This window comes from Gavia stellata, chromosome 10 (assembly GCF_030936135.1).
Source record: "Gavia stellata isolate bGavSte3 chromosome 10, bGavSte3.hap2, whole genome shotgun sequence".
Taxonomy (NCBI): Eukaryota; Metazoa; Chordata; class Aves; order Gaviiformes; family Gaviidae; genus Gavia; species Gavia stellata.
This window is the reverse complement of record NC_082603.1, coordinates 4,446,017-4,466,988: the sequence shown is the minus strand read 5'-3', so window position 1 is coordinate 4,466,988 and position 20,972 is coordinate 4,446,017. Positions and strand designations below refer to the sequence as shown.

At 36.9% G+C, this 20,972-nt stretch overlaps 1 protein-coding gene across 3 annotated transcripts in view; it reads right to left on the bottom strand.

Moving 5' to 3' along the window:
• RABGAP1L (RAB GTPase activating protein 1 like) overlaps positions 1-20,972 on the bottom strand; it is a 261,343-nt gene that overhangs the window by 226,730 nt on the left and 13,641 nt on the right. For all 3 annotated transcript variants that reach the window (XM_059822057.1, XM_059822058.1, XM_059822059.1), the window contains exons 3-9: positions 13,946-14,113; positions 11,550-11,742; positions 9,227-9,437; positions 7,100-7,274; positions 6,152-6,312; positions 5,178-5,288; positions 446-512 (exon numbers count right to left, since the gene is read on the bottom strand). In XM_059822057.1, coding sequence (XP_059678040.1) covers positions 446-512; positions 5,178-5,288; positions 6,152-6,312; positions 7,100-7,274; positions 9,227-9,437; positions 11,550-11,742; positions 13,946-14,080 — 1,053 coding nt within the window. In that variant the 5' untranslated portion in view covers positions 14,081-14,113. The remainder of the gene's footprint in view (positions 1-445; positions 513-5,177; positions 5,289-6,151; positions 6,313-7,099; positions 7,275-9,226; positions 9,438-11,549; positions 11,743-13,945; positions 14,114-20,972) is intronic.

The following is a 20,972-nucleotide window of genomic DNA, read 5'->3' as shown; positions in this document are numbered from 1 at the left end:
AAGCAACTCATAAGAAATGAAGATTGTAGAAGACAAGTGAATACTTCAAACTCTGAGCAAGAATTTAAATTCAAATCAAGCAAATAAAGGCAAAGTTTTCAGCACCTTGGAAAAATAAGACCATTTCCCAAATATAAAAACAATTATTTGCTCTAAATTTTTAGGCAACTTGCTTAACACAATACAGAACGCTTAGTTATTTGTAAGAACCAGCTGTCAGCTGACCTAATCAGTGCTTCAGAACAAAAAAACAGATGCCACAGGTTTCGACATTAATTGAAATGTTTTGTCCATTGTGTGTAACAAGTTTGTTTCTAGTTCGAAGATATAAACCCCAGGATTTAAGAAACAAAAACCAAACAGACAAGAGGTTTGTTTTGTTGGGTTTTGTTTGGTTTTTTTTACATCACCTCTTGCTAAACAGGTTATTAGAGCTAAGTATTACCATGTCTAGTAAATGCATGTCACTGTTCTTCACATTTCGTCCAGGGCTTAGTAGCATCCCAAAGCATCTGTGAAGTTTATTAAAAAAAGAAAAAAAGAAAAAATAAAAAAATACAGATATTAGCTTTTCAAAATACAAAAGTATTTTCTTGAACATAATGGCACAGCCACCTACTGCTTCTAATTTAAAGAAAACCTTTCTTGGCAATTTTTTGTTAGTGTTATGGCAACGCTCAGGAAATGAAATGACAATGAAATTATTTTCTGGAATGAAGATGATAGAAATTAGTGTCTGACCTGTGAACAATCAATTATTCTTAAAGACAACTTTGAATATTGAGTTTAAAGATACCAACAATTCCTATACATTTGTGATGCCAATTGGCAAGAAGAAATGCACTCTCTCCCCCGTCCCTTTTAAAAATTGTTTCATACAATCATATGAGAAGTTATAAATTCACCCATTCTATCATCCATAATGTCACTAGTGTAAAACACCATGTAGTATCACGGGCCCTTAAAAAAAACCAATTTGCTTGATTTTTAGACTTTTCTTTATTTTTTAAAGCTGAACTTCTGTATTATACAGGGCCTTGAATTCCAGAATTCCTGTCCAATCATTTAATAAGAAAATGTTCTTGATATTTTTAAGAGTAAAACATTCAGACTTTTGAACTTTCTGAATATTGAAGGCACAAATTCAGGTCTGAAGTTTCTGCAAATCATCTTTATCTTTCTCTCCTTTGAACATACTCTATTATGAATAAAAAAATACCAAACAGAATTATGTATTTGTAACATAAGCTGCAAGCTGTTTTGCACAGACTTTAAAAAATGTTAGATCTCAAATGAGGAAAAAACCCCAAAACTTGAAAGCAATTGCATCATGAAATGTTATGGAAAATTGTGGTCATATTTCAGAGGGTTTTGCTTTGAGAATTTTTCTTCTGTACAGCTCAGTTCCCTAATAATCAGACACACCACTTTTTATCACTGACTCTCAGAACAATGTAAACCAGAAGTGATCTCTACAAGCAATCCGGCCCAAACCTCTACTCAAAAGAGGACCAACTTGAAACAGGTTGCCAGGGCTTTGTCAAGCCATGTTCTGAGCACCTCCGAGAACAGAGGATGAATGATGTCTTTTGGCAACCCATTCCAACACTCAGCTCCCTTTGTATTGACAACAACTGGCCTAATTCAACAGAGGAATTTTCAGTGACGTTAACTTGTGTCTGTTGACTCTAATCCTACCACTCTGAACCTCCAAGAAGATTCTGGCTCCATCTCCTCCATACCCTCACAACCAGGTATTTGAATGCACCAGGAAGAGCCCCCCCATTCCCATCTTCTCTAAGTCTGAACAAAAGCAGTTCTGTCATCCGGACAAACCACTTATCCAAATGAAAATTTAGATTTTTCAGCAAACATAAATTGTAAGAGATTATTTGAACCTTCATAGGTTAGCAATGAAGACGGAACAGTTTCACAGCTTTCAGGCAAGCACACTGTATCATGAACAGAGATATAATAGCAACTATCATTTCAATAATGCTATTAACTGTATAAGTCTTAAGATATGCAATTACTACACCATCTAGGAAGTTTGCCCCTATTACATTTGGGTATATGATTTTCATTTTCCACCTCATTACACTTAAACAGTAACTTACATCCACAATTGTATTTTTCCTTCTCCATACACTTCCACTACTAGAATCTTAAAAATCAAAGTGGTAAATAAAACAGTAGACAACAATTTTGATTTATCTATTCAGCATAACACAGTGCCATGCAAAGCAAGCAAGGTAGCTAGGATGCTAGGACTTGTATTTAAGCACACAGGCAGGCTTCTCTGAGTGACTAATTAGACCAGGCAGAACATTAGAGTAGACTGACTTACTACGTTTTGTTTCTGGGGTAGAAACAGCTCTGAGAGGGCTATAATTTATAATAGCAGAGGGGTCACTAGCTTCTGGGACATCTGCTAAAGAAAACTCTAAGGCTAAGATCAGAGGCAGGCAAAATATCTGTGCTTTTCAAAGACAACAGCTCACAGATCCTAGCTCTTGCTGTGCATCTCTCAGATGTACACAAGTTCTGATGTGTGCCAGCCAAAATTTTTAGGAAGCGTGCTTCCAAAAGAGTGGGAGTCAGGAACAAGTAACCCCTGCCTCTCACAGAAGCAGACGCTTATGATGACTGGCAGCATCCTGCCACTAGAAAAGTCAGGACTTCTCTTCCCACTAACTTCAAAGAGCAAAATGAGTTCAAATGAGTTCAGGACCCTCACTTGCAGAGCAGCTAGATTTTACGCAAACACTTGCCAACACATTCAGCCTCCAATTTGAGGAGGCTGAACCACACACCCAGGATTCAAAACGACCTGCATAGACTGTGGGCCTGTCTTGCTACTTCTGACATGTTGGGTTTTGTGCACTTACAGCTGGCTACCAAGTGGCTATGTGCAGGTGCACTATGTTTAAATTCAACTAGTTTCTAGACCTGCAAAAAAAAAGAACTGAAAAATAGTCTTCACTAATACATCTTTCCATTTATATAAAAACAAATGCTACCCCTGGATAAGGCTGATGGTATTAAGTTAACATGATAACATGATCTTTAAGAGTTTCCAGTACTACTGAGCAACCAACCAACATTCTGTACATCAGTTCTAAGGACACTAGTCCAGACTTTATCCTAAGCTATACCTACATAACTTGGTATTAACTCTCCTGTATGACCAGTAGCATACTATATCTAAACACCACTGTATTGAGAACAGGGTCAAGTCTCTCATTTCTCAGAGTGAAAGGCTATTTCACTCTTCAGAACAACTTTCTTAAAGCCCCCGATCATTAACCAGAATTTTCTTCTTGAATCCTGTAACCAACTGAGACTTGATATCCCACACTGTGGGACTGCACCTATCTATGTAGTGCCACCCATGACTCAAACCAGGGAGACAGGAATGTACATTATTTCTTTACCTGCTTTGACCTAGATAAAAACAGGCAAAACCCAGGTCAAACAGGCCACAAGGGTAGGAAGGGCCAAAGTAACTCAATGGAGAGTCACCTACTCTATCAACACAACCCAGCTGTAGGCCCTATCTCAACACCCGGAGAGAGCAAGTTTCTCTGAGTGATACCAGGTTTACTTTTCTGAGACCATCAAGAAAGATTCTTGAACTCTTTAGACCAGAGACAAAATTTCTTTAGCAACAACACGTTTTCGCATTTCCACTTAGAAATACTTTTGAAGACACATTAAATTGCTTAGAAGCTCACTGTCTGATGTAACCTGAATTGATCTTCCACACCAGTTTTGAATTTTAATATTATGCAGGGTAAGCACAAAAAAATTACTTACAAGCCTGTGTATGTCATGCCAATTAAATAACTTTTTATCAGCAAAACTTGTGGTGATAAAAATAACATCCTAACTGAATATCCTAAACAACGTCAAAATAAAAGCTAATTTCTAAGGATGGTAGCTTTACATTTTGGGGAAAAAATCCAACAATCAAATGCTAGTCAGAAATGCTTAAAAGAGTTCACCATTCGTTAACTGAATTCTGAAGCCAAAATTATTTCAATTAAAAATACAATGAAAATATTATTATTTTTTTAAACCAATGAGTAGCACATAAGCACAATTTTACCATACAAAAGAATGATGACAAAAGATTCTGCTGTATATTCCTTGCCTAAAACTTTAGTTCCATTTTTGAAATAAGAGCTTGAAAGCAAGTTAGAAGATCAGTCTTAGGTTTTGGGAGGGTTGTGGGGTTTTTTCCTTGATTCGTCTGTTATCTTGAATTCCTTTTTCACTACAATTTAATTCTCCTATTGTTACTCTTTTGATAAGATTGCCATCTGGTGGCGTTTGCTATTTTTAAAAATTGGGCTATGGAGAAGGAATTTCCTAATTTAAATTAATACAATACCTACTACTACTGTAGTAACAAGAGTCTACTGTTAATGAACACATTAACTAACTGTTTTTCTTCACATGCGTGGTTCACTTCTCATGCAAATGCTTTGCACAAAAGATGCAGATCATACTGTCCAAAAGGGATCCCCCTCACGTAATTTCCAGGAAATACAACATGGGTCATCAACCATTCCTGAGCTCTTCACCATCACTCGAAGATAAACATTAGCATCATATTATAACAAAACTACAAAGGAATCCTACTCATCTTGAAGACTCCACCAAAAGATTGCTTCTTCTAACCACCAGGTTGAGTCCAAACTTGCAGTGTTCCAGTACTTTGATCTAAGAGATTAATATGCTCCAAGGTTTAACATAGCTCAGACAACCTAAGTTGGTTACTTTTACTCAACACCGAGATGCTGGTAATGCAGGATTACAATAAATGGATGTTTTTGCACTACTTGAAAACAACAGAAAGCAGAATCAAAAGCATTTGAATGTCTTAAGTATCCTAACACCACATTCAAAAAGACAATTAAAAGGCAAAAAGACTAGAAATGTTTGAATATTACAGGCTACATTTCTTGTTTTCATCTAAAAAAAAAAAAAAAAATCACACAAATACTTCAAAAGAAATTTAAAACTGTGCACCAATCAATTAATTACATTGTACAATAATACCTTCTGTGTTATTGTGGTTTTTTTCTGTCACATAATTTGCAAAGCCAGGGAAAAGTACATTAAATACTGTTCTCTCAAAAACTTAACCTGTATTATTTTTACAAGAATCTTACCTTTCAATTGCCAGTTCCTTGTTCGAGAGTTGCTGAACTGTAATCACCACTTTCTTCTCAATTCCCTGTTTAAGCTTGAAATACAATTTCTCTCTATCCTTTGGCACAGGACTAAAAGAACAAAGAAACAAGTTTCTTTAGCACAGGTATAGAACATCAACCCTTAGATACAGAAAAGAAAGTAGCAGCCCACTTAAACTGCTAATGGCTCAACTCATTTGAGAGACCTTCTCCTCCTTCATTTGGATGTTAATAAACCGTCACTGAAGAAAAACAGACTATAGGCTCACATTTAGGATGCTAACTGTCTGGGGGATTTATCAGACAAACTTATCCAAAAATGCATAGGGTATTTTGGGTTTTAAAATTATAGAAAATATGCTATATACTGGCTATGAAGCCAAAAATAAAAAGGACATTTTCACAGAATTAACCTTTATTATCAATTCCCTCTTCCATTCCAAAAAATCTTGTAATTAACCGTCAGACAAAGAATACTTTGCTTCTGTCCCCTGTAATGCTTAGAGAAGTTTATATTTTCTAAATCTTCAATAAATTTGGAATTCATTAGCTTATTTAAAAATAATAATATCTAAAGGAAAAAAAAGAGACCACTAGATTGTATTTACTCAAGAAAATTGGTTTGACTAAAGTTTTTAACAGACTTCCTACTATCTTTTCCATTTACACAGGCCTACCTTAAGCATCCCTACCTGAAATCATGTATTTAAAAGAAACTAACTTGAAAAAGGTATCCTGATTTTTAATCTGTTTACAGAAAAGGTACAGAGAAGAAAATTGTAAAAGCAAAGCAACAGCTTCCTTTTTATAAACAAGTCTACTTACAAAAAGAGGCCAAATCTATTTTACTGCATTATAGTAGATGTGCATTCTGCAAGTAGCTATTTTAGCTGATAAAGGATTTATCTCTTTTTTCAAAGAGATTTCTACTTTTCCCTTTCCATGCAGATTACCTAAAATTTCCTTTTCCATCATCTTCTTTGACTTCTAAGGAAACACTGAAAGTGTATACATCACTATCTGGAGTAGGAAGAACAAAGTCCTTAACATGATCAGATGCTTGTTTGGAAGAACGTTTGAATGCTGTTGAGAAACTATATAAAATTCGGCTGACCTGCGGAAAAGCAAAAGAATTAATAGTTTTATCAAAAATAAAAGAGTATTTTTAATGGGGTATTGTGATATCTTTTTGAAGGTCATAAAATTATTGTCACTTGCCTCTTATACTGAACACAAAGCATGCCTCATGTAACACAAAACATACAGATCGAGTGTTTACTAACCAAGCAAATTCAACAATAATATCGCCTATTTCCATTCACGTCACATTCACTGCTCATGTAATGCTCAGTAAGTTAATATATATTACAAGATTAGGAAAGCAACTCATTAGAGGAGCTGAATAATGTACCTTTCAGGTTGTGTGTTTAACACCACAACTTACAGCTTGCTCTTACAGGTGTCAAAAAGCAAGATTTCTTCTTTTTCAACCTCTATTTTTCCACCCTAGAAAATCCTTTTCTCCTAAACTATCATGTAGTTCTTCCTAACATATCTAGGGCAGTACTGTAAAATGATTCTTTGTAACTCACGAGGCCTACACTGCAACTTTAGCCTGAAACCTACCCAAATGAGGCCTGAAAAACAGAATACTTGTCTTAAACTTAGGCTTTCTAAATATTCCCATTACAGTGCACTTTGGAATTTTATTGAAATACTAAAAGAAAAAAATTAAATTATATTAATATTCTGGTATGACTAGCTGCACATTCTGTGAAACTCATTATATATGTGTTAACATATTTTTCAAGGCACTATATACCATTTCCGCATCCAGAATAACTTCTTAAAATACCGCCTGTATCCTTTTTACCAGTCACTGTACAACATTTAATACTTACTGCCTCTTTAATCTCACAGGAGAAAACATGAATCTGGAACTCTTCTGTTCCACAGCTGCTTTCAGTAAATGCAAAACAGTCACTCTCTGAAGTCCCATTTTGTCCACGCACACAAAACAACACCTTATAGATTGGAAAAGATGCTATCTCCACATTGCTTGATTGATCTATTATTCTGTCAAGGAAAGGAACAGGGAAGATCAAAGAAAAAGTTCAGTAAAACAAACAGGCCCACCTAAAAGGCTTTTCTGCAATTAAATAAACAAGTATCTAAACTAATTACAATTACTAATTAATTCAAGTACACAAGATGGGCAGTAGGAACAGAAATGTCAGGCTTTCCAAATTTAAGATGTAAATGCTTCTGCTTGTAACATGGGCTTAATTTCTTTTATACGCCATAGTATAGACAAATATAGTCCCTCTATAGCATGCAATAACAATGACCATCGTTGCTCTGGAACCGTTTGTAAAAAACACAAGAGTAGAAATTTAGAAACCACAGCAATCGTGAAAATGTGATTTACATAAAAAGATCAAAAAAAATTCAACATTATAAAAGCGTTTAGATCTCTGATTAAGAAAACATTACGAAAACATGATTTATTCAGAATCTACAGGACTACATAGCTTAGCAAATGCTTGCTGCCATGTTCAGGTGAATATTAATCACAGATCTAAGGGCTCACACAAAATTTTAAATTCCCCTCAAACTCAGAGTGCAAAGAGTATTTCAGAAGCTTTAAAGAAGACAACAGGAATGGTGGTCTTAGAACGGACTACTAGACAGTGAGTTTTAAAGAATAATAGAGCTACACAGCTCTCCGTCTTTTCGCAACTTGATCATAAGCTCATTCACATCAAGGGTGAACAAACATTAGTTACCTGGAAGAGAATCCCAAGTCTGTAACAATAAAATTAAAGGACTAATCTTCTAAAGGCAAGAAAAGCCCAGTGAGGATTCAGTGTACTGTCATATTGGTGGGACATGTTAAATGGAACCCCACATGACAAGTGTTCAGATACCAGGAATGGAAACACTCCTCAAAGATGACACTGGTGTCACTTGAACTTTGATGGAGTGTATTATGTCACACATGGATCCACCTTTACAGTTCTGTGCAGATTCTTAGGCAGTCCTTTGCTTAATGATGTCCTCTGCAATTACAGATCAAAGGAACCTGCAGTTTCACTTGCCAAACAACCTTCCTGAATGGCCACAATGGCTACGAAAATAGGTACGGCACACCTAACTTCTCATGTCTATGTGACAGTTGCCATCATAAAAGCATGCAGTGTAATTTTGCCATTAACATCAAATGACATCTTAAAATATGTGCTTGAAGGTCCTTCTGTCTTCCTGCGCAAGATGATAGTCAATACATAGGTGGAGCACAGGACAGGAAGGAAATCTAACCATACCCTTCAGATATCTTGGTATCAGAGTTTAAAAATAAAAATCTTGAATATTGAGATGCTCCCTACTTCTGGATGCAGGACTGCTACAGGTGCACCTTTACTGCACCCTGACTAAAAACCCTTGACTCTCTCATCGCTAATTAAAAGACCCTTCTCCCATGGGGCAACTAAATGTTTTCTAGTATCTAGAGACTATCAGCATATGCATCATGAGGCAGACACAGGCGAGACCTGACTTCAGTGTAGCAATGCCTGAAACTAGAGACTAGCATCTCAAGCCCTCAACATATATGGAAGAGCCTAAAACTTAAACTTCTTCAGCTAACACAAGGCCAGTGGGACTACTACTGTCTCAACACATTTACCTTGAGGGTGATTACAGACTGGGGAGGGTGGGAGAAAACAGGCATTACCAGCTCTCCCTTTCCTGTATATCTCTTATTATCATATCTGAACAGCGATGCAGGTAGAAAGATATGCTTTTGTTGACACCGTATGGCAACCGCTACCACCGACTATGTACTGCATATTGTTAATACTGTTAATTTTGAGCATGTATTTTGCTGCTTCAGAGAAATTTCTCAATGATAGCTGCCTCCAGCAAGAACTTCAGGCACAAATCCAGCAATCCTACTTCCCTGTGTAACAAAGTCAGAATCCACCTTTTATGCGTCTGTGCAAGTAACAAAAGAAACATTTGTATGTTACCTTACAGACCCTTCTGGAATGTTTGGAACATAAAGCGTTACAGGTAAAGGGGCCTGACTTGAGGATTTCATGTTTGCCATGGCGTGTAGAGCTTCCGGTTCATTTCGAGGGGCAGACACCTTTGTGCAACCTAAATAAGTCAGTTTGTTAAACAATACGCTGTCCTCTTCCGGGGGTTCACTGGGAGAAGATGGCCTTGGTGCAGAGATTTCTGAAAATGAAGAAACCACTTCTTTAACCATTTGTTTTTATTTTTACTCATTGTTTTCTGAATGAGTTCCACAGCAAAACCTCCCATTTTTTCTGAGAATGGACATAGGAGTCAGAAGTCCAGCTCCAGTAGTAAGAAATCCATTTGGCAGCTTAATATCAACAAGTCTACTCTATTCTAATGCGTTTCCAAGTATGGCATAGGGACAAATTGCCTTTTGATTCTTTTTAGCAGTGCTGGAACACTATTTTTCTTTAAGTTCTACTTCCCAGATGTTCTTTTCTTTAGTTTGCTTATACCTCCTTCTAATTCCAACTCATCATTTTGCATAAAGATGCCTCCAATTCTCTTCTCTCCCATGTCTTTGCAGCTTGTGTAGAATTATTAACTGTGGTTCACATTCCTGGGATAGCTATATTAACTGCATGAAACCATCAGGGAGCTGGAGAGAAGAAAAGGGATATCTGTTCATTCCTCTGCTCAGCAGAAGAGAGGTCTTCTTTTTTCCACTATCACACTACTAGGGACAGGGGCGATCTTGAGGGAGCTTTTGGGAGTTTTGCTGTTGTTGCTTTCTGGTGTTTTTTTAAGGCATTTTGACATTTGAGAAACGAGAGGAAAGGTGGAAGAAAAATTCGTTAAGTACAGAATCAGAGTAATCTTAGTTGGAAAAGACCTCTAGAGGTCATCTAGCTTCAACTCCTGCTCAAAGACAGACTGGGTTAGATCAGGGCTAGTTTCAAAACTGGATAAGGTTACTCAGGGCCCTGTCCAGCTGAGTTTTAGTATCTCCCAAGATGGACATTTCAAACCTCTCTAAGCCATCTGCCCTCTGTTATTTCTATTTCTTATTACTATAGCTAATACTTCAATCATAAAAGTTGAAGAATTGAATTATTTGTATTGGAGAGCAGGGAAAAAAAAAGTATTTACAAGTATTTCTTTGTTCATTCATGCTAAGGGTTGTGTTCTGTTTGAAGCACATCAGCCTAAAAATCATGTCAAACAGGTAGACAGTAGGTAAGTTTCTCAAAACAGACGGTTCTAAAATACAGCATACATGTAATTAAGAGAAGAGTGTTTACATGATGCAAAAGCTATATATCTTATTCTACCACAAAAAACTTTTTTTTTTTTTTTTTTTTTACTTTCCAAACAGATGCTACGGAATTTATCTGACACAATGCCACAGAAGTGCTCTGCATGCTACTGAGGGGAAAAAAATTCTAATTCAAGGCCCACAGAGGTGGCCACAGCCTTGTATTCCTAATATTAAAAAAAAAAAAGCTGTCAAAAGGTAGCTGAAAATACCCAAATTCTTTGGTAATTATTCATTTTCTTATATTATGTTTCAGTGTAGACTGCTACCCTGCACAAAATATCAGCAGTTATGAGTAGCCAGTGTAATTCAAAAGTAAAAATCCAAATGAAGAGTCCAGATGAGCTTTCACAAAAGTGTAAATCAAAGCAACATGAGCAAATTTCTAAAATTGAGTCTTAAGATTATTCAATAGCTTCTACATACTTCTGGACCCAAGAAACAGACAGGCTTGGGGGGGGGGGGGGGGGAGTTTACATGATAGGCTTTCAGTCCTCCCTTTTTCATCAAAATCTCAAATACCAGCAAAGTACCACAATCATTCCCAGCAAATGTCAAACCTAAAGCTGTCCTTATTGATACCTCGTGATAAAACCAAAGCTGAAAAGTTTATCAGTTTGCTCAGGGTGTATTTCATTAGCAGGTAGTACTGCCAGTGAACAGGGCCCTGAAATTTCTTTTACTCCATCAGCAGCATCTCCACCTCATCTATAGTCTATTTAACAAGTTATCAAGTTACCGATACTTACTCCTAACTCACCTATGACTGGAGACAAAATTAAAATTATTTTGACCAAAACAGAGCAGCACAGAGTATAAATCTGATGACAATCTATTCCTGTCTATAATCCTCAACTAATGAGAAAAGGCGGGGAGGCTCCAGGGTATTCTCCAGTGTAGTTTTGGAATAAAGTTCCAGAAAGCTTTACATTCACTTTAAGGTTAACTTGAATCCACATAAAGGAAAAAACTGCCATATATTATTGGGGTGGGGGGAAGCACTTTAGCAATACCTGTAGTAGAAGGGTCTAAAACAAGGTGCAAAGATGGCTGATTTGTTTGACCTGCTGACCCATCTCCAGCTGCCTGGCTGCTTGCATCATTGGAACCTTCTCGGAGAGCAGTGAAATTGTTCTGGTCTTTTTCAGAATCCCTCAGTATCTCTTCCATTGCCTTCTCCAGCTGATCATCTCCATTGGAAAATACCTGTAAGCAGAAGGAGATGACATTTTTTAAAGCTACTTGCAGTTTTACTTTCAGTATTATTTTTCAAGCACATCGTCTTGCTCGTTGCAGAAGTTAAGAAACTTCGCTAAACAAGACACAGGTGCTTTGCTAAGCACCTGTAAGACTGTATCATAACGTAACTGAGAGACATCCATATTACTAAATAGAATTGATCACATGAGGCTTCCAATACCCACTAAACATTCACAGAACATGTGAATTGTATCTTTTTCTTTTTAACATTTAATACAACAAAAGTTAGAAGTTACTAACTAATGACCAATAACCAGTAAGAAATTTTTTCATTTTTATAAATTACTAACTAACTTAAAGTACAAACAAAAAACCCTTAATACCTACTTTCACATCAACTTTTCAGGTGTGCAGTATTAAAAAAAAATCTCAACACAAATGAAAAGCTGTGCTTCATGGGTAGTTTAAATGACCAAAATAAATAGACCTACATTTCTTTTTCTAAAGATAACTGAGAATATGAAAAACTCAGCACTCTCCAGGAAATCAGATTTTTTTATTTAAAAGATGTTCTGAATAAAGCATCTTTTCCCTTGGTAATTCAGCTTACTTTAACTAGTCGCTCGTGCCTTTGTGCCTGATCCTTCTATTTCCCCTTCCTCAAGTTCTGCTCACCGATCTATGCATGCTTATGGAAAATGACAGGCAGCAGAATGACATTCTTCTGACAAATCAAAAGGATTTTACAGACTTTTATCTATTACTTACATCATTCCGCACCTGTAGAATCAGTGTTTCACAAGATGATTAGTTTAATTTTCCAGTTTAATTTTCCCTCCCTCCAGATAGGGAGGAAAAGCACAGGGAGGACAAGTAACCTGGCCACGGCTGCATTCCTCCTCCAGAGTCACATAATATGCCATCAGTGGAGCCAGATACCTGCATTTTAGTTTCACGTAGCAGTCGGCTGCTCTTCCCACCCACCAGATATCGTTGACAGCAGTTTTCCTGTGTTATAGAGGACACTGACATATACCGCAAAGCTTAGCGCTAAAGCACACTGGAGACTAAGATCTCAGAATCAACAAAATTAAATCAAATATAATCCGGTGTCTCTTCCCTTTACATGTAATGCACGTGTTCTCACTGCTAGTCCAACAACCATCCATCTAAAAACTACAGACCTCTCTTAAAATCAGGTTTGTGTGCCTAGGTCCTCCATTCAGAACAAAGAGATCAGACTTGTTACAGATTTGTCTTAAAGAAAATTCTTCTTTCTTAGTCACATTCAATCCATTTCAGTTGTTTCACGAATTGTCCCACACATGGGAGGGGTGCAAGTGTAAGGAAATGGCAAGAAAATGATAAGACGCATTCCTGAGGAAAAAAATACAGCCTTTCACAAGTACTAGCTTTTCAGACCAAAAAAACCCATGGCCAATAATGAAGCTGCAACATGGATTCTACCTCCACTTCACCTGACATTTTCAAGACATAATTACTAAAGAAGCAGCTAATGTTTAATACAGACAGAAATAATGGGTTGTAAATAACTGCCAAACAGTTATGCAAAGACAGACTAAGTACTTATTGTCATTTCAAGGGGAACTAATTCCTGTTGTTCCAAGTGGACCAAAACCAGTAAATCAGCTACTGCAACTGAAGTGGGGAAATTCAGAATTGACCAATCAGCTGTCATCCAAATGTTAAAATATTCTGCTATTTAGAGGTACAAAGCTTTTAGAAAAGGTCTTAGTCATGCCTAAAGTAGCACTAAACAGGAAAACTAAATTAAGAACCAAAAAAACCCCAAACCCTCTGCGGTCTCTTGCTATGCAGCCTAATTATGTGCTTTTAAGATAACAACATTCAGAGTCTCTGAGCCCTAAATAAAGAGTATTTCCCAAGCTTAACTCTGAAGCTCATTCTTTGAAAAGAACTTTTTAGTCCTTTTACTAATGTGTAAACCCACAGAATACTAACAAAGCTGACACCTGAAGAATTTATTAAAAGAAAAACTGAATTGCCACTTTTGGACAGATTTGCTTAATCTGAGCTGTTAATTTCCCTGGTAACGAGCAAGGACAAAAATTACTGTGTAAGAGTCTCCTCAAGCACACACAAGTATCTAATTAAATATTCAAAAAAAGTTGCACTCTTTTAATCAGTACAAAACCTACTACACATTTAAAATACAGTAATAGTAAACCTTTAGCTGAGGTTTTTCATCTTTTCCAGAGGTGTCCTCAGATTGCTGATGAACCAGGACAAATTCTTCATTAATTAATGGGGATACAGTTTCAGGAATCCTACTGGTTTTGCTAAATGATGTTTTGACTTCCATCTCAGGTCAGTAGTCTCCTCCTGCCACAAGGACCTAACAAAGAAAGAAAAATATTAAATAATTAATTTTGAAGCTGTAAACAGTATGTTAATAGGTGTAATATGAAGTTATTGTGAAGTAATATAATACTTACAGTTCTATGAATGTATTAGAGTATATCCCTCAAACTCTGATTTCATTGGTGCAAGGAATCTTTTTTTAAATAGCAAGTATGATTTTTAGGGGGTGTGTTTAAAAATTCTATGATTTAAACAGCAGTGGCTGTTATCTATGTCTCTGGATAACACACGAGGAAGTTCACCTCGGAGCTTCCACTTGCCCTGTTTTTAATCTTCCAGAGTCTGCTCCCAATTCCTGCCCTTTGCTCTCCCGCATACAGGTGTATTTCTTACCCAGGCTGTCACGCAGGTTGTGTGAAGATACAGATTATCTAAAGACTAATTTTCCAAAAACTGCGTATCAAAGGGTGTACTAGCCACACGAAAACATATTTCACAATGAATTATGTTAGAGTTGGTTTTGTTGTTTTTCATATCTACAGGCGATGACGTCAAAGGTGATACTAAACCACAATCACATCCTTCTCAGCAAATTTCTTTGAAACCACCTACAGACTTAAAATTAACCATGCTACTTAATACACTATAAATATTATGGAAACCAAGAACAAGTTTTCTCTTGCCTGCAAAGCAAAAAATAAATCTAGAAGCAAAAAAAAGGGCAAAATAATGGTCAATCTATATGTTACAAGTTCATTTAAAAAAAAAAAAACACAACAAAAAAAAACCAGAACCAAAACTACTCCTAGCACTTCAGAATGAGGACAGCTACTGCAGGTATGAAACAAATAGTATCACCTATATTAATTCTGGACATCTTCCCTGTTTCCTTAGGGAATGATGAGCTAGAACAAAGAACATGGTATTTTAGACTTTTTTTATTTTAAATGGATCAATATTTGTAAATTTTCCATGGATCTACATTTTTATATTTTCTGTGTTAAAAAAGAGAAAATATGTTTTCAGGTACTCTTGATAAACAGCATGCACGTCCAGCTATGCTCTATTTCCATATCAGTTTCCCAAAAAATACTACTCTGGCTGAGGGCTGGGAGTCACTGTGCTTAAGATACAGAGTTCTGAAGAGTCTCTCATATAGGACAGGGGGAAACAAACTGCTCCTGCTGCCTTTGCAAGGCTGGAAAGTGCTCAAACAAACTTCCGTTGTGACTAGTGAACAAGGACAAGTTTAGCTACACGTTGCTTTTCACAGCAGTACCAAGATGCAGAACTGTGCCACGCTTGCATCTCAGTTAGAGTTCCAAAACACCAAGCGATCAAGAAAAGAACACAAATTTAGGTCTAGCTGTAGGGAACCACAAAAACAGCACCTAAAAGACAGACATGCATGTTCTCCACCATTGTGAACAGGCATTACTTAACATGCTAGCCACAAGGGGTAGTTCAGCAACTTTGGACCAAAAATATTTTGTATCACTTCTGAAACTACAGTCAACACGCTTTTATTCTTTCAAAGACTTGGCTTGTCATAACCATTTATACATGCAACTTCCACAAAAAGATTTTCCGTCTCCCTAATCTAGCCACAATTTTACCCATCAACCCAGTGCAGGTTTTATATGTAGAGATCCCAGAAAACCAATGAACTCAAGTTCTTCAGGTAACTGACTTGTATATAGCAAAAAAACTTGTTGGAGGATTCACCTTACAAAAAAGCCACCAAACAACAGCTGTAGTATTCAGAGAGCTATTACAAACATGGATTGGCAGTTTAGCTCTCTCTGTTGTCTTTCACATCTCCAGACTAAGCATGAACTCACAAGCATGACTATTTTTCATGCAGATGACGTAATCTGAGCTCCACCCAGGCCTAAGTAATGGGAGTCTATCTAAGTTTATTTTTTTATGGGAGAATTACACAAGAACTCCAATATAACATGGTTCTACTATATTAATTATCAAAAGACAAATGCAAACTGCTAACATTAGCGTATCACCAGTTCCTCTTTCTGCAGCAAAGAAAGAACTGACAGGCACACTGTGAACTAGAAAAAGTTTTTTGTAGCAGTATTTTAATAATAACACCAGGGAAAATGTTACATTTGTAAAGCCAGAGAAAATGATGATAATGCAACTAGAGAAGCATACTGACGTACAAAATATTTGTTCTTGCCATATGTGGACAAACGCTGCTGAAGAGAATTCTTACTTCCTAAATTTTAATCAGAAAGACAAAGAAAATATTATAAACATCAGATGACTGCAAGGAGCTTCTCATTCTGATCAGATACTTAAAAGCATACCATACACATTCTTGCAATTACATTTGAGTTGCAAGGCATTTAACGTCCTTAAGAGTGTACTCCAAGCTTGTCTTTACAATCAGCTTAAACCACCACATCCAGGGCAGACACATACCTTTTTCCATACACAACTATGTTAGCTGAATAAATTACCACCCCAGAACCCCCAGTTCCAGTCTTTCATTATAGCCTACTCCAACCTGCCATCCATATTATTCATGTGAATGCCCTCTACCCCTTTTCAGCCAAAACAAAGCCACATTAGTTTCAGTTTAGTAGTAAAACATGAAGACAAAACAGGTCAGACATTCAGGAAGCAAATGCCTCAACCGGAAAAATGCAGTTCCACACTCTTTAGCTCACACAAGTACAGTTACAAGAACAAGTCTACAAACTGCTCAGGTCTTCTGCTAAGACAACCTCTTGATGTCCATGCTAGAGAACTTGCCGTATGACAAATTAATAGCAGTGCTCTAGATCATTCATGGAAAACGTCTGTACTAAAAATGACAATCTCAGAGTGAACACTGTTCATTTCCTCCCCCATTCTAGTCACATGCTATTTAGAAAGCAAAAGCTTTATACACAATATTTTATGATCAGTCTTTGATCAAAAAGTTTTTAATGCCAGAGACAAACTATGTACCAAAACTCACGACCAAGTCATTTTTCAGTTTAAACAACTTGAGTAAAGTTCATGTCAGAGTTTAAGACTATAATGGGGAGTCTCATGAAGATTATTGAGATTTATACCATCTTAAGTAGTAAGCTACTTAGAGGGAAAAAGTTTCTATTTTTACGTTATAAATGCACATGATCTAATAGGCACTTTTGAGAAAAAGCAGTAAGAAGAATAAAACCCTCTCTGAAAGAATCATGCATTAAAGTTATTTGGGGAAGGGAAGGAGTAGGGGGTTTTTTTATTCTGTAATAACAAGAAAAAGAGATACATGGATTCTGGACTTTCCAGTCACCTCCAGTCAGTAGATGGTTATGTCATTTCCCTTTTGTCGTTAGCTTTACTCCTTTTTTACTCATTACTTAGTTATACACATGAACTCCCCTTTTTCCTACAACAGGTAAGGAACAAATGAGAGTGTCACCTATTAGAAACATACAAAATCTAAGTAACAGACCCCTACTACTAAACTCATAAATAAGTCTCATTTTTTTGATCGTCCTTTCTGATGAAAAGCTGAAAGTTAAGAATGTAAGAATTTATTCTTGATTGCATTAGTCAGAACATACAGACAGTTGTACAGTCTACAACCATGTTAAGTTTATTCCCTGAAGTTAGCAGCAGACAATCCTGGAGCTGAATGTTGTCTCAGAATACTCATGAAAGAGGTTTAGCATTTCCTTTATCAGCTTAAAGTTACTGGAAGGGCAGAATCAGCAGAGTGGGGCTGACAGTCTGGGACGGGAAAGTCAGCAAACATCAGGCACCTCAGCTACCTTCGCGTGAAGTCCAGCGGCTTAGCTTAAGCTGCTAGCGCAGTTTAGTTCCAAACAAACGAACGTGGCCAAGGTGTGAAGACACCTTCTGTTCTGCCAACACTCCTCCAACGACTGAAACCTCAGACCAGATGGTAACTTCCCAAACCACCAGAGCCAAGAGTCAGAACTGCTCTTCCAACAGCTTCTTCAGAAAGATGACAGCAAATTGTGCTTTGAAAGTTCTCTTCACAGTAAGAAATACTGGGAAGTTATGTACTACTACCGCTAGGAAGTAATTTCTACAAAAGTAGTGTCTTGAACAGTCATGCTCTTTCCTATAGAGAAGATAATTTTTCCTCTACACTTTGATGAACAATACAACACAGAAAAAAAATTCAGCAAGCCAGCAACAAATACACAGGAGGAAATTTTTCTAAACTTAAAAGAAGGCAGTCAAGAGCAGGCTAATTCATACCTTCTTTTATCAGACAAACAAAATCGGGTCCTGTATTAAAGACAGGCTTTCAAAGCCATATAGTTTGCCTGAGGATCTTAAACCCCAAGTAAGATACTGGTAAGTATGTTCCACCTATTTTCAGACCTAAGGTTCCTCAAGAGAATCTCTGGGACTTTTTTGAAGAGGAAGGTCCAATACAACTATGGAGAGATTCATCTTCCGCTAACAGATGTCTGAAGTACTAATGTACGCTGAAAAGCGTGGTTTATTCCCTTTTTTTTGGAGCTACACAATACAATGCATGACAGCAAAAAGAGCATTAACCTAACTGAACTTGAAATCACAGATGCTATGCGACTCAGATTTCTAGTTTTCTGAAGTGATGTGGTTACATTCTAAATTGTCGCTTAGGGAAGTGGAAACTGGACAGACACTGACAGTTCCACACACACAAACACACATATAACTGAGTGTCTTGACCACAGCATCTTACTTTTAAGAAATGTGCCAAAACTATATCTTACCGTAGCTCTCACCCCATGAGCCTGCTAACTTTAATGAGAGGCATACCTTCCCCAGAAAGCTAACAAATGCTTCAAATACACAAAGCTTTACCTTTTCAACTCTTTTTCACTGAAAGACTAAACAGCCGTATAAAATCCCTTATTATAGTGTATGTTGAAGCAGTACAGCTAACCATTTTCCCCACACCCCTTTTCTCTAATGATCAAGTGGACACATATGCAGAAGAAAATCCTAGGTGTCATAAAATCAGTTTGTTTGAATCTCACTTACAACAACAGCATTAAAATTTTACCCTTAATCTCAACTTCTCTGTGTAATCTTTATATAAGAAGCTATGTCTCTATGTTCATACTAACTACTGTTTTATTACCCACATATTGTTTCCTAGCATCTTACCTCTAGCAGTGAAAGATTATGTAAAGCACATATGGGAAAAACAAACAAACAAACAAACATTTACTTGGCTTACTGATACTGTTTCCCAAGATTAAAATCAACCTAATAAAGAGAGATGACTGCTGTATCACTATATATTGAAATACATATATGTATATGTATATAAAAATTCTTCTAATTTCCAGGAAAGCACTGTTAAGAACAAAAGTCTTTCCAAAGAAAAAAACAAATGGAACAACAACAAAAAAAACCCCAAAATAAAACAAAAGACCCACAACTAGAAAATAACCACATAGCTTATTTTGGCAACACTGTTTCCTCTGCGAAAGCAAACGTCTACTATGTAGGCAACAGCAAATAATTAAGTCTGTTCATGGACGGCAAACTGTTTTTAATTGTTGTACCGGCTGCCTAGATACAGAGGTCTTGCAGGGTGTTTTTACACGTCAGTCTTATAACCAAGAAATAACAACTTAAGGAAAACAGAATCAAAAGAGAACTACATAAACTAGAAAATGTCTGCTCTCCTTCAAAAACACACTATATTCACATCTTCTCAAATAAATTCTAACCACTTCTAAGCACTTTTTAAACACATCGCATTATGAATACTGAGACATTTCTTACAAAAGAGAGAAAGAGCTTTCCTGACTTGAATCTCTGGATCACGCCTAAGCCACTGAACCACTTAAATGTTACAAAGATTCATAGTTTGGAATCGCTCGGGGAAAAATACTGGGTTTATTTATCTTAACTTTAAGATCATCAGGGTGAAGAATCCTCCTAAAGGAATGGCAGGCATGTGGTTGGTACTCAAAGACTGGAGCATGACTCAGGCAAGGAAGCGGCTGACATTTACAGCCAAACAGAGAAGCACCATCTCTCCTCTTCAGCAGAGCTCATCAATCACTGCAAGTCAAAGGCACGAATGAAGATGAGAAGCAAATTTAAAAACAAAACAAACCCACCAATCTGAACATCTAAAGTTTACATATTGGGGGGAAGAAGCATCATGAACACTAGATGAAATACCAGCCCAGGTAAGCAAAAGAGTATCAGGTAAGCTGCTGGCTACAAAAGGTAGCTTCCTGTCAAGTTGGGTACTTCATTTTTTTTTTTTCATTTGTGCAGTTTGAGCTAATAGGAGTCATGGAGGACAAGCTACACCCTAGACAAAACAGAGATAAAAATAAGGGGGGGGGGGATTCTTTTTAACAATTATTTAAACAATTATTCAGGCCTAAGATTTTTCCACACACAGAAGTTAGTGGCGTAAGAGACATCAGTGGAAGAACAGATTACGCTAGCATACATGCCTCTTGCTGACACATACTACTTTGTGCTGTTTACAAGTATAATCAATGCTAGCTAATCCAATTAGTCCTTAACCCATTTAAGGAAATACATTTTATTTTCTGCCGATTAAAAGAAAAACGTTTCTCCTCCCTATCCCCTTTCAAAAAGTACAACTTAGAAATAAGTGTAAATAAGAAGGCTTCTGCTACTCTAGAGACGTTATCAGTCTTCACGTGTACCTTATTGAAAAAAGTAAAATCACACCTACACGTCAAGTTCTGGCAAACAGGTTTACTCAGTAGCCTACCAGAATTTCAAACAACTAGCTTAGGCACAGTAGCTCATTCTGCCTCAAGGATAAAGCAAACAATGCAAATAAAGCAACTCCAGTACACCTTCACACTGTTTCCCTGTCACCAACTAAGCACTAACACGTCAGCTTCTTGAGCCAGCAATTC